At 40.3% G+C, this 18,406-nt stretch overlaps 2 protein-coding genes across 2 annotated transcripts in view; both read right to left on the reverse strand.

Moving 5' to 3' along the window:
- Positions 1–17,365, reverse strand: part of CEP83 (centrosomal protein 83) — a 145,454-nt gene extending 128,089 nt beyond the window's left edge. Inside the window, exon 1 of the mRNA XM_064491589.1 lies at positions 17,233–17,365. The gene's annotated coding sequence lies outside the window, so the exon portion shown is untranslated. The remainder of the gene's footprint in view (positions 1–17,232) is intronic.
- The window catches only part of TMCC3 (transmembrane and coiled-coil domain family 3), a 261,506-nt gene continuing 260,356 nt past the window's right edge, over positions 17,257–18,406 (reverse strand). The window contains exon 4 of the mRNA XM_064491593.1: positions 17,257–17,390. Coding sequence (XP_064347663.1) covers positions 17,358–17,390 — 33 coding nt within the window. The 3' untranslated portion in view covers positions 17,257–17,357. The remainder of the gene's footprint in view (positions 17,391–18,406) is intronic.

Genomic DNA, 18,406 nt, shown 5'->3' on the forward strand with positions numbered 1-18,406 from the left:
CCACTTTTTATTGCAACAGCCTCCCATCTCCTTATTCATTAATTCATTTATTCAATAAATATGTATTGAGTGCCCAGTAAATACCAAGTACTTTTATAGGTACTGAAGAGATAAGTAATAAATATAAACACACACCAAATCCCTGCCTTCACAAGGACTCCATCCTCCTCATGGAGAAGATACAGTTAACTGATGAACAAATACACAGTGTAATATCTAATGGTGATAAGTGCTATGAAGGATCTACTGTTCAATGTTGCAATCATGGTCCCCAATCATGCCTCCCGGGATCCACACCCTTGGGTGTTTTCCTCCCACAATGACTCTGGCTCAACTATATGACATGTTTTAGCCAACATGACATTACCAAATGTGGTCAAACAGGATATTGAAAAGTACTTGTGGAATGGACTTGCTTTCTCTTGCTTCTGAAAATTCTTCAGCCACCATGTGAACAAGACCCAACTGTCCCAGCCATTTAAACTGTACCAACTAAGATCCTACACATGTGAATGTGGCCATCTAGACCACCTGGCCACAGCCAAACCAGCCTAGCCAGAAGAACTGCCCAACCAACTCACAGAATGTCAAAAATTAATAAATGTCAGTGTTCTAAGACACTAGGTTTGGGTATGGTTTGCTACACAGCAAAAGCTAACAGAGCCTTATAATGGAGCAGTGATGAGCAGCTGCTACTTAAATGGGGTAGTCAGAGAAGGCCTTTTTGAAGAGATGACATTTGAACAGAATTAATGAAGAGAAGGACCGAACCATTTAGCTGTCTGAGGGAACAACATTTCAGGTAGAGAGAACAGTACTCCAGGCAGAGGAAAAAGCATCTGAATAGCTTTGAAGCGGGAGCAATGCTTGGCATGTTAGAAATAGTAGATCTGTCAGAGTAGTTGAGTTTAGTGTTCAAAGGAAAAGAGTAATAAGAAAACAGGTAAAAGAGGTGGCTGGGGGTCAGTCATATCTTGCTATTGAAAACAATGTTGAAATTAATAAATTTTTATAGATGTTCTGCCTAAGTGACAATATAGCTCTAAGGTAAATTCATATAATTAAATGGCTATGTCAAAAGGTTTGTGCTTTGGTATTTTGACAAGTGTTGGTAGATTGCCTTCCATTAAGGTTGTAACCATGCCACTGGCAATATGTTACTTGCCATTATCAAACAGGGTATTATCAAACTCATTGGTCTTTGCCAATCTGATAGGTGAAAAATGGTTTTCATTTGCATGTTTCTTATGAATGAAGCTGAGCAATTAATTATTCATGTATTTCCCAGCCATTAGTTATTTTTTTTTTCTATGAATTGCCCATTTTTCTACTGGATTGTCAATCTTTTTGTAGTCCTTCACATACTAGGAAAATTAGGCTTGGTCTGTGACTCAGTCCCATTTTGAAACAATCTGGCTGCTGTGAAGAGCAGACTGAGGGGGCAGGCATGGCAGCCAGCACACCTGTTAGGAGGCGACTCTGATGCTCCAGGTAAAAGCTGATGGTGGCTGGGGCCAGAAATGCAGAGGCAGCGGCGGTGAGAAGTGGTCAGACTCAGCAGACTACTGTGATCATGTCTAACGTTTGTATTGAGCACTGTGATAATGACCCTATGAGCATTTTCTCGCTCTACTTTCCCAATAATTCTACAAGGGAAGTGCTCTTTTCTTCCATTTACAGAAGCAGGTTAAGTGGGTTTGACTCCAAAGCCCAAGTTCTCACCTGGGATGGGAGACCCTCTGTGGCCTCCTGCAGCCTGTGGTCCTACGGTCCATCCTCTCTACAGCCAAAGTGATCTTTCCAAAACGCAAATCTGTTCTCATCGCTCTTCTGCTTAAACACCCTAAAGTGGGTCCCCAAGCCTTAGGTATCCGAAGTCTACAGAGGTGTCAGATCTGCCCCCGTTAACTGCTGCAGCCGCCCCCTCCCACCCTGCTCCTTCACCCCCTGACCTGGAAGTGCTCAGAGTTCGGAGCCCAGGACACTCCACCCCACCTTCAAGCCTAGGCTGGGGCCTCCATCAACGCCATCCTTCCCAACCCTAGACTAGTGTCCATAACTCCGCCACACCCCTCCCAACTGGACTACAAACAAAACAGAGACAGAAGCAATATTTGTTTTTTTTTCTTATATATTTCTATACAATGATTTCAAAAGCTAAAAAGATTTAGGTTTAGGTAAAAAGATTTACACTGCTTACACATCAGAGTATAAACTGGTATAGTTGTCCCTCACTATCGACGAGGGAATGGTTCTAGGACACCACCCCCCACATCCTCCACCTCACAGCTACCAAAATCTGAGGATGCTCAGGTCCCTCATATAAAAGGACACAGTAGCTGCATATAATCTATGCACAGACTCCTGTGTACTTTACATCATCTCTAGATTACTTCTAATACCTAAATACAATGTAAATGCTATGTACATAGTTGCCAGTGTGTGGTAAATCCAACTTTTGCTTTTGAGAACTTTCTGAATTTTTATTCTAAATATTTTCTATTCATGATTGGTTGAACCCTGAGATAATACGGAGGGCTAACTGTAGAGCAAAAAGTCTCTGTTCCCTCCCCTCACCATTCCCCATTCACTTAGTATTCTTCCTTTACAAGTAGTTATTATAGTTTCTGTTTATCCTCCTGAAAATGTTTAAATGCATAATTCAAGACTATGTGTGTGTGTGTATGCATGTATTTATTTCTCCCGCAAACATTCCACACAAATGGTAGCATACTACACATATTTTTTTCTGCAATTTTTTAAACTTAGAATATACTGGGGGATCTTTCCACATCAATAAATAAGGAGCCTCTTCTGTGTGTGCATGCACGTGTGGGGAGAGCATGAGCCACATTTTGTTCACTGTTACATTCCTTACTGTCGCAGCACAAGGTCTGGCACATGATAGGGACTGCGCTGTTTAACCGAAATAAACTGAATTGGGTAACAACACAGGAAGTTAATAATAGTAAGTGCAAGCATATCAAAATGACTCATAAGCACATAAACACATGCTCATCACCATTATTCAGCAGGGACATGCAGATTGAAAGCACAGTGAGATTTTACTACCCACCCCCCCAGAATGGCTAAAATAAGTAAAATGAAACATCTGGCAACAGCAAGTGTTGGAGAAGACATGACGTAAATGGAGCGCTCATACTACTGGTGAGAACATAAATTGATATAGCCACTTTGGAAAACTTGATAATAACCACTAAAGCTGAACATATACACATAAGTTATGACCCAGCAACTCTATTCCTCAGTATGTGTCCAACAGAAATGCTACATATAGTCACCAAAAGAGACATGCAAGGAAGTGTGCAATAATGGATTAACCTTGCCCAAAGAAAGGTTAGGTCTTTGAGTAGCTTCTAGGCAGTAACCACAAAGCCCTACGGAATGTCTTATCTAATAAGAGTTTCTTTGTTTACCTGGGGGCTTTGGGACATACCAGATCATCTATGCTAACAATGCAGTTTATGGTCAGGGCCTCAGGGCCTCAGGGCCTCCCCCCCCCCCCCGCCCCGCCGCCCCCATATCAGCTTGATCTCTGGAGGAGCCGGAGACTAAGGACACTCAGGTGGGCAGTTACCACATCTACATGACCTATCCCCAATAAAACCCCTGGACACCAAGGTTGGCTGAGCTTCCCTGCTTGGCAGTAATCCACACACCCTGCCACACATCACTGCTGGGAGAAGGAAGTGCTGTCTGTCCCTGGGAGAGGACAACAGAAGCTCACACCGTGAACTCTCCTGGACTCTGCCCTGTGAACCTTTTCCCATCGGTGATTTCAGGCTGTATTCTTTCACTGCAATAAGCCATTACTGAGTATAACAGTTTTCTTTCCAAGTTCTGAGTCCTTCCAGTGAATTATAGAACCTGATGGTAACTTGGATACCTCCCAAACGGCAACAAGAATGTTCACAGAAGCATCATTCATAAAAGACAAAAACTGGAAACCACCCAGGTGACCAACAACAGTAGACTAGTTAATTAAATTGTGGTATGTTTATATAATGAAGTGCTCCACAGCAAGAAAATAAACAAACTGTAACTACACGCAACAATAAGCCTGAACCTCTCAAACATAACATCCAGCGAAGGAAGCCACACAAAGGAGTACATAGTGTGTGATTTTACTTACAGAAGGTCCAAAAACTAATCTGTGGTGATAGAAGTCAGAATAAGGTTGCCTTTGGAATGCAGCAGAGAGAAAGCAAGTTCTCTAGTGTCTCTTCTTATAAGGGCACTAATCCCATTCATGAAGGCTGCATTCTCACGACCTAATCACCTCCCCAAGGCCCCACCTCCTAATACCATCACATTGGAGGTTAGAATTTCAACATATGAATGGAGGGGGGCAGCATTCGGCCCACAACCCAGGGAGAGGGCACAGGGGTGTTCCTGGGGTACTGGTAATGCGCTGGTATCTGATCTGGATGGCGGTCACAAGGGTACATTCACTTTGTCAAAGTGAATCAAGCCTGACACAGGATTTGTGCACTTTTCTGTATGCATATGACATGACACCTCAACAAAAAAAGTTTACTCCCCTACACACCTATTACAATGCCAGTGAAAGAAAAAAAGAAAGGTAGAAAGGGAGACAGAGAAGTAGAAAGGAGGGAAGGGAGGAAGGACACCGACTATACTGAGTGCTGGCAAGGATGCAAAGTAACTGGAATTCTCTGCTGGAATTCTCACTTTGGAAAAGAGTCTGACAGTTTCTCACAAAATTAAACATACACTTACCATGTGACCCAGCAATCTCAGTCCAAAGAATCACCTAAGAGAAAGGAAAACTTATATTCACACAAAAACTTGTATATAAACAAGCAGCTTTACTTACTGTCTTAAAAAACGAAGAGCCCTGTCCTTCAACAGGTGAATGGATAAATGAACTATGACACATCCACATAACTGGATACTGTTACTCTGCTCAGCACTGAAAAGGAGTAACTGTTGATCCATACATTGACCTGGATGAATCCCACACAAGTGAAAGAAGTCAGACTCAAAAGGCAACACATGGTATGATTCAAAATACATAACGTTCTAGGAAAGGCAAAACTTCAGGGACAGAAAACAGACCAGGTTGCCTAGGTTTTGTGGGAGGGGTTGACTCCAAAGGGGCACAAGGGAATGATTTGGGGTTAGACAGGTTATACAACTTCATTATAACGCTGGTGGTTACACAACTAAATGTGTTTTTCAAAAGTCAGCACTGTTCACAAAAAATTAGGCTGTTTTACTGTACGTAAAGTGTATCTCAATACATCTGACTAAAAGATATATAAAAATGTTCAATGCTTACTTTAAAATGGTAATAATAGATGCCACAGGAAACATAAGGACAAAGCACAGAATATGAAGAATCTATTTCCAAGTGAGAATCAGGAAGTGCTTATGGAAATGTTCATATTTAAGCTGTTCCTGGAATGTAAACAGTATCTGGGCAGTTACCGCCTTGAAGGACTAAGTTCCAAACTTGAATTTATAGGAGAAAGTATCAGAGAGGATCTCATCTCTGCACTTTTGCCATGAGTACAGAGACACAGTCCCACAGCGACACAAACTGGAACCTAAGAATCCCTCGGCCCAATCAGTCATCACATGACAGTCCCACTGCCTCGGCTTAATAAATAGTTCAGGGCCTTAGAAAAGAAGAGTCTTCGGGTCTTCCGCGGACTTCCTCCACAATGCCTGCCCTTCAGAGTAAAGAGGAATGACCCACTAATAACAGAAGCTAACAATATACGTAACACTTACTGTGTGCTAGGTCTTGTTTATAATGTATATAAATATATACATAACATTATGTATAATATTTAACATATATAAAGTATGTGTACAAAATAATATATAATATATAAAATTTCGTATATATGTATGTTATATATGATATATGTGTATATATAATATATTTATATAACATATAAATATATATTTAACATGTATTATATAGATACATATTTTATTAATATAGTTAATACATACAAGTATATATAATAATAAACACATAATATATACATTTTAATGTATGTATATCCATGTACAACGTCTGTAAATCAAGCCTCACAACAACACTGTGAGGCAGGTAACTTTATGACCAACCTCATTCACAGACAGGGACCTGGAGAACGGTGGGGTTAGTAAGTGGTGGAGCCGGAGCTGGGACCTGAGCAGCCTGGCTCCAGCACCCCCGTCCTGACCCCCCTGTTCCAGCCCCTCCACATGTAAGTGTGTGCTGGGGTGAGCTCTGTAGGGAAGCCCTAACGCTGTGTCTGGTGTGGAAGGAGGCGCTCACTTCCTGGCTGCCCTCCCACAGCCGTAAGTTTAGAGGGCAAAGCAGGAGGTGATGCTCATTTCTCCACGGAAATACAGCTGCCCCCAGTGACCAGAGAGTCTCTGGCAAGTGACAGGGAAGCTGGCATCACCAAGCTGGAAGCAGTACATCAGAAAGGCTCAGGAGTGACAGCCCTCCTTCATCCCCTGGTTTCCCCCTCAGTCCCTCAAGGACTTGGAGCAAGTGACTTCTTAACCTCTCCATGTTTGGGCTTCTTTATCTGTAACGTAAGAAAAATAAGACTACCTGCCAAGTGAAGTAACACAAGTAAAACTTAGAACGGAGCCTGGCACAGTCAGGGCTTCGAAAATGCTATTACAATAAATCTGCTGCTTGTGGCAAACACTCCCCCTCTGGTCCTGATGTTGTGAAGGCCATCCTTCCCACCCCCTCCCCACTTCAGTGAGCTATCCTTGACATATAACACTGCATAAGTGTAATGTGTACAACTTACACATTTGATACAATTAATATGATACAATTGTTGGTTTCATATAATTATATATCTTGCACAATGATTATTATCACCATAGCTTGAGCTAACACCTCCATCCCATCACATAATTATCGTTTCTTTTTGTGGTGAGAACACTTAAGATCTACTTTCTTAGCAACTTTCAAGTACGTAATACAGTATTATTAGCGAGAATCACCATGCTTCATGTTAGATCAGCAGAACTCATTAATCTTCTAACTGGAAGCTTGTACCCTTTTCCCCGGCACCCCCAGCCCCGGGTAACCACCACTCTACCCTCTGTGGCTCTGACTTGGGGTTTTACAAGATTCCACATACAAGGGAGTGAAGACCTCCCTTGCCCTGCCGTCTCTTGCTTCCTCTGATGAAGGTCTTTTTCTGCCCTGCTGTTCTGTGTCCCTAGGAACAGGGGACTAGGCTCAACTGTAGGCTGGGATAAGGGAGAGGAAAATGAATTCTTTTGTGGTAACATTTCACTCAATGCTGTTTTTCAGGAGGGGAAGCCTGCTCCCTGCAGCTTTATGTCGGGGCTGTGATTCGGTCCTTTTTAAGACTGCAAATAGGCCTGACCCATCGGCATATCTCAAAGTCAACTTTCCTGTGCACCACTGCTCCGAGCTGGAGTTATTGAAATTCAGCTTTCTCCCTGACCTGGAGGAGAACAAACATCCCAGTGTTGCTTTAAGTGTTCAAACTGAGACCTCGATGCTACTGATGAGAACGGGTAAGCAGGAGGGGACAGGAGAGGAGGGCAGGCTCCCTGGGCCCCTGGCACATTGTGTAATGTACCAGAAGAACGAATCTGGAAGAAACCTTTGAACCTGAAAGAACATCCCCAAAGTAAGTCTAGATTTTTAAAACCTCTATTAATGTCCCCTCCTCCTCCTCATTTACAATTTCACTTCTCTGTGAGGCAGATAAAATCCCTTAGCCATCCCTGCTCCTCCTCTTTCCTTCCATGTCATCAAAATTGAATTATAGGTCCACGGAGTCTGAAAAGGCCATATATTTGCTTCCTCAGCCTGTCTGGCAGCCCAGCATGGGCACGCGACCTAATTCCAGGCAACGGAATCTAAGAAAGATTTCTTTCCTAAGAAATAAGAGGCACATAGAGAGAAAGGGCCTCCCTTCTTGTTTGCTGGACATATGTCTGCTTGTCCTGTCTTCATCCTTTCTCTTAAATGCAGGGCCCGTCCCCTGGGGTCAGGTTTGGCCCTGTGCCCATTCTTAGAAATCTCAATCACACGTGACTTCACCTCTTACTTCTCTCACTTATATCAGTAATTCAACAAATATTTATCAAACATTTGCCTTGTGCCATGTTCTAGAAGCTAGAAGCATACAGACAAGATCTCTACTCCAGAGAAACTTGTCTAGTGGACTCCTCCTAACACAATCTCTTCAATTGTCTCCACCAGACAATTCTGTTTGGTGGTCCCATCATCCTTGACACAGCACTCCTAAAGTCAAATTCACTCTCTTTTTTCCAAAACTGATTTTCCTAGCATACCCCATTTCTATTAAGTCATTAAGTCCACGCCTACTGATTGCCAGAAGCTGCAGCTACACAGATAGGTAACAGTCTCTGATGCACATACACAATAACCACAATCCAGTGTCAGATGTGCCACAGTAGAGGTATGTCCAAGACAGGTGGGAGGAGGGAGTGTCTGAATTCTTCTGAGGGAGCCACCCTCACACCCATCAGTAGCTGGATGGAGTTGGCCCCACCCCCAGATCCAGAACCTAGCCAATCAGATCACCACATATCCATTGCCATGGAGATATGCCCAGAGGTGGGCTTATGATTAAACCTGGGCCAGTGAGAAATCAGCTGGTGGAAGTCTCAGGAAAGAAGCGTTCTTTCCTACACCAGTTGGAAGCCCAAGCTCTTACCTTGTCAGAGCTGCACTACTGCACTAGCATTTTCACTGGCTCCACTGACTCCTAATTCTTCATACTGACCAAAGCTTCCAAGCTGTTCTTCTCTGAACTGCTTTCATGTTATTCAAAACTCCTGAGTAGCCACCATTAAATTCCTTGCACCTAATGCTTCACATTCATACTCCACAATCTGCATCAAATTTACCTTTCCTTTCACCTTCCTGTCATCAAGGCTTCACTTATCTTCCCTCCTCCTGGGCTGCCCACCCCTTTCCTTTCTATTATTCAAATCCTCTTATCTCTCAAAGTCCCAGCTTAAATACTGTCTTCTCTGACTCCCATTTAATATCAATATGAATTGATGGCAATTTTTTGGAAAACATGATTTATTGTCTAGGTTTATTACCTCTCACTTTACATATTAGTTTTCTTTTCTCTCCCAAATTACCTCAGAGGGAAGCTGAAGACAAAGACTGTGTCAAATTATTGGTATACTCTAGCATTTATGACAAGGCTTTGCATAGTCAACACTCAAAAATTTTCACAATGATTAATAGACATTTCCCAGTTTGGCACCAGGTAGCAGGAAATGGAGCTGAATGCAGAGCTGCAATTTACATGAGAAGAGCTGTGGTGACCAGGCACGAGGGGAAAAACTTAATGGATGCTGCGAATAGTCTGGTCAAGAAAACAAAGCTGGGAGCCTGATAAATGGAAAGTTCTTGTATAAAGTCAAACTTGACAAGGCAGAGATAGACCCCAAACACAGGATGGGGACCACGGGACCAGCTCTGAAAACAGTGGACAAGCTGTGATCCAAAGGGCGATGGGAAGCCCAAGGAAAAGCTAAGAGACTTAGTTGAAGGAATCAAGGCAGGGACTTTAGCAGCAGGTCTCAGATGACTCAGAGGGTAGACGATGCAGCTACTTGGAAGGAGCACTCGTTGGATTTAGGGCACTTTCTCACTCTCTCCGACTCCCTCCCTTTAGAAGAGTGAAGGAAGGCTCTCAGAACTGGCTTCCCAATTTCTGTGGAATAGTGATGAGGAGCCAGCCTTGAGAAGCTCCCAGGAGACCTCCCCATTGTCATTCTCATAGTCGTTTCCAATCTTCCCTTACTTGATGACTCCTCCTGAAATATCCTCTTCAGTTACCCTCTTTTTCAGGGTTATGCTCCTAATGGACTGGCCCTTCCCTCCCAATCTCATTGGCTGGGTCATCTCCATCTCCTGGCCTCTGAGCATCAGTGCCCCAGGCCTTCCTTAGACCTCTTCTTGTCTAGATTTGTGCTTAGATTGCAGGGGACCTCATCCAGATCCAGGGCTTTAAATCCAAGGTTCTTATGAGCTGATGACATCAAATTTTCTATCTCAAGCCCTAACTTCTCTCCTCTCTCTTAAACTCTAGACTTGTGAATCTACTGCCTATCCTCTGTTTCCACTTAGAGTTCTAATAATCATTCCAAAATCTGACATGTTCAGAATTAAACTTTAACACACACACACACACAGTGCCAAATCCTACTTCACCTGCATTCTTGGCCATTTCTGTAAATGACAACTTCACTCTATAAATTGTCAGACACAGCTCCTTCCATCATCCTTGCCTGTACTCTTTCTCATACCTGACATCCAATCCATCAGCAAATTTGGTCAGCTCTGCCTGCCTTCAGAATACATCTTGATTCTGAAATGACTCATCATTTCCACCACTGCCGCCCTAGGCCAGGCCACCATCATTTCTCATCCGGACTTGCACTGGCCTTGTGATTGGCCTCTGCATTTCTACCTTTGTTGCCTACTCTCCCATCTCACAAAGCATCCCTAGCGATCTTGCTGAAATGCAAGGAAAGTCATATCACTCCTCAGCTTAAAAGCCTCCAGTGAGATTCTGATCCATGCTACAACACAGATGAAACTTAAGGACATTATGCTAAGTGAAATAAGCTAGACAAGAAAGGATAAATACTGTACGAATTCACTTACATGAAGTACCTAAAATAGTCAAATTCATAGAGACAGAGAGTAGACTGGATTTACCAGGGGCCAGAAGAAGAGAGAAATGGGGAGTTATTTAATGGGTACAAAGTTTCAGTTTAGGATGAAAATATTCTGGAGAGGAATAGTGATAATGGTTGTACAACACTGTGAATATACTTAATGCCACTGAACTGTACACTTAAGATGGTTAAAATGATAAATTTTATCTCCCCACCTCCAAATTTTTTAACCTTCCAATAGCTTCCCATCCCACTGAAGGTCAAATCCAAAGTCCTTACCAAGGCCTATAGGGTCCTACATCTCTGGGCCCCTGCTAACTCTCTAACCTCCTCTGCTACCACTCTCTACCCCATCCCTCTGCTCTGGCTGCACTGACCTCCTTGCGACTCCTCAAATAAGCCATAGACCCTCCCACTCAAACATGCCAAGCCCTGTCCTCCCTCAGGGCATGTCTTGGTGAGGATGTGGAGAAAAGGGAGCTCTCACGCACTGTTGATGGGATTATAAATTGGTGCAGCCACTATGGAAAACAGTATGGCGAGCCCTCAAAAAATTAACAATAGAACTACCGTATGATCCAGCATTTCCACTCCTGGGTATTTATCCAAAGAAAGCAAAAACATTAATTGGAAATGATATATGTACCCTTACGTTCATTGCAGCATTATTTATAGTAGCCAAGATACAGAAGCAACCTAAGTGCCCATCAATAGATGCCTATGGTTGGGCTCAGGCATCTGCTCTATGTGTGGTCATTTTTGTTTATTTTTGTTTTCATTTTTTATTATAAAATAAAATACAAATTTTTAAAATGCAAAACAAATATATATCTTAAAGGATTATTGTAAGATAAACACTCTTGTAACCACCACCCAGGTTAACAAATAGAAGTTTATCAGAACTCTTCCTGTATGACCCGTCCCAAATATAGCCCTCTCTTTCCCCACAAATAATCACCATTCTGATTCTTACAGTAATCACTTCCTTGCATTTGTTTATGGCTTAATCATTTATGTACACATCCATAGACCCTATGATTTAGTATTTTTAAAAAATTGACATGTCATTTAAATCCCTTTTAATCTACATTTTCCTTCTCTATACCTTTCTTTTCCTACACTTTATCTGTTTAAGAACCTGGGCTTACTGATCTATAGAATTTCCCACAGTCTGAGTTTTACTGGTTGCATATTCATGGTACAACTCAACACATTCCTTTGTCCTCTGTATTTCCTGCAAATAGGCAGCTGGATGTAGAGGCTTGAATAGAATCAGGTTTAACCTGCATCTACTTTATGGCGAGTCTACAGGTAATATCTGGTTTTCACTGCTTTTTGTTGTTGTTGTTGTTAGCAGCCATTAATGCTCATTGTCTAGATCCATTAATTCATTTAAATTGCAAAATAATAATAATATGTCCATCATTTCATCTTATTTATTAAATAAATTTTTAAAAGAACACAACCTCTCATCTACTAATGGTCACCCAGTGGTAGAGCCTATATAGGAAAGGCAGGATAGTGCTTTATTCTTTTCCTTTATTTATCCAGTTTTCAAAAGAATGAATTAATTCCCCATTATCCTCTAAAGGTGACTGATTAGTTTATTATCCATGAATTTAAATATATTATATATATGTGTATATACATATATATACACATACATACATATATATATACTGAATCACTATGCTATACACCAGAAATTAACACAGCATTACAAACCAAATATACTTTAATTTCTAAAAATAAATAAAGGCTATCAGGAGGCAAGTAAATAAATAAATACATTCCATGTGTTTTGACCCACTGCAATTCTTACCCTTATTGCAGCTTAAATGTTCTTATCTTTGACCCCTGGGAGCCTCTTTACATTGGTTTCTGAGTCACTTTGACATGACTCTAACTGTTTTTGATAGATTCCTTGCTCTCTGGTATAACAAAATGTTCCAAGATAATTCTTGCCACAGGTTTGGAGTCAGTCATTATACAAGTCCTGGTTCTCTTTTAGTGGAAAATGGCACTTCATAACCATAGTCTCTTATGCTATTGGATGACTTGGTCAATATTTCTGGTCTTTTACAGTGAACAGAACTAGGAAATAGATTCTTTAAGATAAAACATTTCATGGGTTCATGGTGATATTTCCAATTCAAATTCAGGACTATGGGGCTACTCTTTAACCTCTTTCATTATACTCCTGAATCTCCTTTGTCCACACCAAGAATTCTGGTGTGGTTCTCAAAGACATGAGGAATGCCAGGCTATCCCACAACTGCTCATTTACTTTATCCTACATTATATACAGAAAAATTTTAAAGACAATAATACTCAGAAGAACCACCATCAATTATGTAACTAAAAACAATTTTTAAAAATCTTGCACACGCTATCTCCATTCTCACTAATTTTTCTTTTAGCTGTACTACATCCACATTGTCAAAACATAAAATCATCACATACCATCTTCTCTTTTCTACTCTAATTTGGTCTTCATATAGCTATGTATGTGATGCTTACCATAATTCCTTATATTGAAGTCTCTCTAGTCACTTTGGTTGCCTAAAGCTTGTTCTCTAACAGATTCCTGAGGAAGCACTCAGAGGAAGAATATTCCTTTAGTTCCTGCACATTCATAACAGCTAGTCTGTGTCTTTTATACTTGAAAGTCTCATTTTCCTTCCTTGGATATCATAGTATATGATTCCATTTTCTCCTATCATAAAGTGCTACAATCAAAAATTCTAATAATAATCCTCCTTCCCTAATATGCCACATGTTCATTTGGCCTAGATGCCTTAAGAGGTTTTATGGGTTTTTTTTTTCCTTTTTTCTTTAAAATTCATAAATTTCACTAGAATATGTCTTAGTGTTGGTCATTCAGCTCAATCCACATAGTGTGCCTTTTAATATGTAGTTTCAAATTTATTTTATTTCAGAAAATTTTTCTTGAGTTATAGTGTTTAGTGTTTGTTCAGTTTTCTTGTTTTTCTTCTTCAGGAATTTCTTTTCAGCATATATTGGATCTTCTTTGCCCATACTTATTCAATAGTTGTATTGTTTCTCAATCTTTATCTTTTTTTTTTAAATCTTTTAATCGAGTTATAGTCATTTTACAATGTAATGTCAAATTCCAGAGTAGAGCACAATTTTTCAGTTATACATGAAATCTTTACCTTTTTAATTTATTGTTCTTTATTTTAAAAAATTCTCTCATTTTCACCTTCTATTTCTCCTAAGGCATTATCTATGTATTAATCCACTGGATTCCTTGCAGTTTAACCTTCACTTATTTTATATCTATATTTCTCTTGATGTCTGTCACTTCATTTCTGAGTTTTTCTATTTCTCAATAATTTAGTCTTTCATGTTATGCATCATTTTCTTAATGTCTTTTAGCTCATTCTGAAATAGTAGATTATATTTTGCTTCTTCTTTTTTTCTTTTTTTAAGCAAATGTATCTGGCCTGCTTTCATCACCTGTAAGGATTTTATTCTGCTCCTCATTCTCATTTTTCTTAGAATAGCTTTGTATGAGATTTGACCTCAATACTTTCCTGTTGATCATTTTTGTATGAATTTAGTTTTTCCTAAACTTTTATAAAGAGGCTTTGTTCAGGATAACTTTTTTAACTTCACAAAGTTACCCTTTCTGTCGTGTTTCATGTAGTACAAAAAATGTAACAGCTTTGCCTATGTTTTCTTCTAGGAGGTTTATTGTATCTTGTCTTATGTTTAAGTCTTTGATTCATTTAGAGTTTATTTTTGTGTATGGTATAAGAGAGTGTTCTAGCTTCATTGATTTACATGCTGCTGTCCAGTTTTCCCAACAACATTTGCTGAAAATATTGTCTTTATTCCATTGTATGTTCTTGCCTCCTTTGTCGAAGATTAATTGACCAAAAGTTTGTGGCTTCATTTCTGGGCTCTCAACTCTGTTCCATTGGTCCATATGTCTCATTATCTCTCATACATCTCAACAGTGTTCTCCTAGGGCAGTCTACCCAAGCAATAGAAATAAAAGCAAGAATAAACAAATGGGACCTAATTAAACTTACAAGCTTTTGCACAGCAAAGGAAACCATCAGCAAAACAAAAAAACAACCTATGGAATGGGAGAAAATTTTTGCAAAAGATGAAACTGACAAAGGCTTGATCTCCAGAATATATAAGCAGCTCATAAGACTCAATAAGAAAAAAACAAACAACCCAATCCAAAAATGGGCTGAAGACCTAAACAAGTAATTCTCCAATGAAGACATTCAAATGGCCAATAGGCACATGAAAAAATGCTTAATATCACTAATTATCAGAGAAATGCAAATTAAAACTACAATGAGGTATCACCTCACACCAGTCAGAATGGCCATCATTCAAAAGTCCACAAATGATAAATGCTGGAGAGGCTGTGGAGAAAAGGGAGCCCTCCTACGCTGCTGGTGGGAATGCAGTTTGGTGCAGCCATTGTGGAAAACAGTATGGAGATTCCTTAAAAAACTAAAAATAGACTTACCATATGACCCAGGAATCCCACTCCTGGGCATATATCCAGAAGGCACCCTACTTCAGAAAGACACCTGCACCCCAATGTTCATAATAGCAGCACTATTTACAATAGCCAAGACATGGAAACAGCCTAAATATCCGTCGACAGATGACTGGATAAAGAAATTGTGGTATATTTATACAATGGAATACTATTCAGCCATAAAAAACAACAACATAATGCCATTTGCAGCATGGAAGTCCCTGGAGGATGTCATTCTAAGTGAAGTAAGCCAGAAAGAGAAAGAAAAATACCATATGATATCGCTCATATGTGGAATCTAATAAAAAGAAACAAGATGATGACAAATGAATTTAAATATAAAACAGAAACAGACTCATAGACATAGAATACAAAATTGTGGTTACTAGGCGGGAGGCGGGTGGGAAGGGACAGACTGAGAGTTCGAAATCTGTAGATACTGACAGGTATATATAGAATAGATAAACAAGTTTATACTGTATAGCACAGGGAAATACACACAAGATCTTATGGTAGCTCACAGAGAAAAAAATGTGACAATGAATATATGTATGTTCATGTATGACTGAAAAATTGTGCTCTACACTGGAAATTGACATAACATTGTAAACTGAATATAACTCAATAAAATAAATAAATATATATGTAATAGCTTACTTTGTAAGATTTCCTGGATATGTTCCCCTCACCCACCTTTATCTGGACTTTCTTTCCTTCATCTCTGTAGTGCCTATTCTGCTCAATTTTAATTCCACTCCCAGCAGTATCCTCAGGGAAAGGGGACCCAGGCTGGTGAGTTTTGAGAGTTTACAGGGGCTGGACTGCTCCACACCTTTCAGGTCTTACTGTGGGCCTGTGCACTCACCTGCTAATTGGAATTGTCACGATAGTTTCAGCTGTTGTTCTAAAATTAGCTTGCTGAGCTTGCCAGTGAATACCTGTTGGATATTTTAGGGGTTTCTTGTTCTCAGGTTTGTCAGATGCCCCACTGCTTTTTCCTGCACAGATGCTAATACTTTACAAGTCTCGTGACTATCAATGATTTATCCTCACCAGCTTGTGTTTCAGAGTCCACAGGGATACCTTCCCACACCTGGTTTTATTGGAAAAATTTGTGGGGTTTTGGTTTTGCTACCTAACTGTCCTGTCTGTTTTTTTGTAGCAATCAGGCAAGTTCCAAACGCTATTCTTCCACTATCATCTCCATCTTCCCAGATCCATGTGTTCACTCTGAGGCCCAGACTGAAGGGACAGGAGTACACAGGGGAAGCTCTTCTTGTGATAAAAGGAAAGATGCAAGGGAACAAGCTTGAAACCAGAGCATGCTTAAACCTCTGCTTGCAGTACACATTTGTTAACGCTCCATTGGCCAAAACAGCCACAAGGCCAAGCACAACATCTAGTCTACAAGAAAGTAATACTTTGCTTCCAGGAGAAAGAACTACCAACTTCCACAAAGAGCACAATGAGGAATTGAGAACAATAATGTAATGTTCCACATCAACCAACTGCATCCGCCCCGAAGGCTTTCCCTCAATCTCGCTAAAATGCTTTCAAAAAACGGTTTGTTAATTGTACTTCTATCTGTAGATATGAGAGTGTCCATCACACAACTGTGCTCAGACCGAATATTTTTACATTGTTGTTCATTTAATAAGTAAAACCTACGTGTGGTTTAATGTTTAGATTGCACTTCTTTTGTTTTTGTGAGGTTTAATCTTTTTTTCATTAGTTTATTAAGCCATTTCTGTTTCTTCCTTAACAACTTGTCTCCTCACGTCCTGTATCCATTTCTCTATGGTAGATGTTGCTTTTCTTACTGATTTATAAGACCTCATTTCATATTAAAGATTTTAATCTTTATCCTTCATACTTCTTGTACAGATTTGTTCCAATTTGCCATTTTCCTTTTGTATCATTTATCTAATTCTGCATAACAAATCACCTTAAAACGTAGTGTTCAAAGCCACAAAACATTTACGGTTACTTACAAATCTGTTGGTCAGCAGGATGTATCTGGTGACCTGGACTAGGCATGGCTGATGTCGGCTGGGCTCATTCATGCATCTACTGTCAGCTGGTGGCCTGGCTAGGGAACAGATGGTCCAGGAAGGTCTCACTCACGTATTGGCTGTTGGCTTGCTGTCAGCTGGTGCAATAGGGATTAATGGGCCATGTTACTACTATACTTTTAAACTGCATTTATATAATTTAAATATTAAAAGTGCATGTATTTTAAATTTTATATATTCAAAGTTATCATTTTTTTATGCGATTTCTTTATTGTTATTATGTTTGTAAAGTTCTTTCCCAATCCCAAGGTTTCATAAATACTTAGGTTTTCTTCCACACTTTTATTTTTATTTATTACATCTAAGTCTTTAATCCATTGGAAATTGATTGGTTATGAAGTGAGAATTTAAACGGTTGTTTTTCCACATGTGGTTAACCAATTAACCAAGCACGATTTATGGATTATTCTTTCCCCCTCCCATGGATTGGTGACATCATCTTTTATCACAGAGGGTATTATGATATGGTCCTTGGGTCTGTTTAGGGGCTCTGGCCTTTCTTCTGCTGATGTCTGTCTATGGGTTCTTGTACTGCCCAAATCTCGTACAGTCAAGGGGTGGAAGGAACTCATAGTTGGGATGAGATGATCATCATTATTTCTGCAAATTAAGTTCATACTGTATTAGCCATTCTGAAGCCTAGGGCTCAGGATGAGCTATGAAAGTTCAGGAGGGAGATGGGGGCATCAATCCAGACCTCTCAGAGGGCAGAAGTCTTTGAGCAGAGGGAGGGCACTTAAGAAGATGACTATCCTAACCCAGCGTTTGTTGTGGAAAGCAGAAGATCTATAATTACAATCTGGACAAGAAAAGAAACCCTTGGCTTTTTTCACCATTATCTGAGGTGCCCAAGACACTCCGGCCAGACCGAAGCCCCTCAGAGGTGCGCCACTAATGCAGGCGCAGGGTGTCACTGTGCAGCGAGGACCGGCAGGCAGCAGCCCCTTTGCCTGCAGCAGAATATGTAATATTTATTGATTTTCCTTTGAGTAGCAGGTTTAGTGAAGACTGCCAGTTCTCTGGGGGGATAAACATGAAATGAATTCTCCCTCCCCCAAATCTATCAGTTCTGCTCTGTGGCACCTCCTTTTCC

Source organism: Camelus dromedarius, chromosome 11 (assembly GCF_036321535.1).
Source record: "Camelus dromedarius isolate mCamDro1 chromosome 11, mCamDro1.pat, whole genome shotgun sequence".
NCBI lineage: Eukaryota > Metazoa > Chordata > Mammalia > Artiodactyla > Camelidae > Camelus > Camelus dromedarius.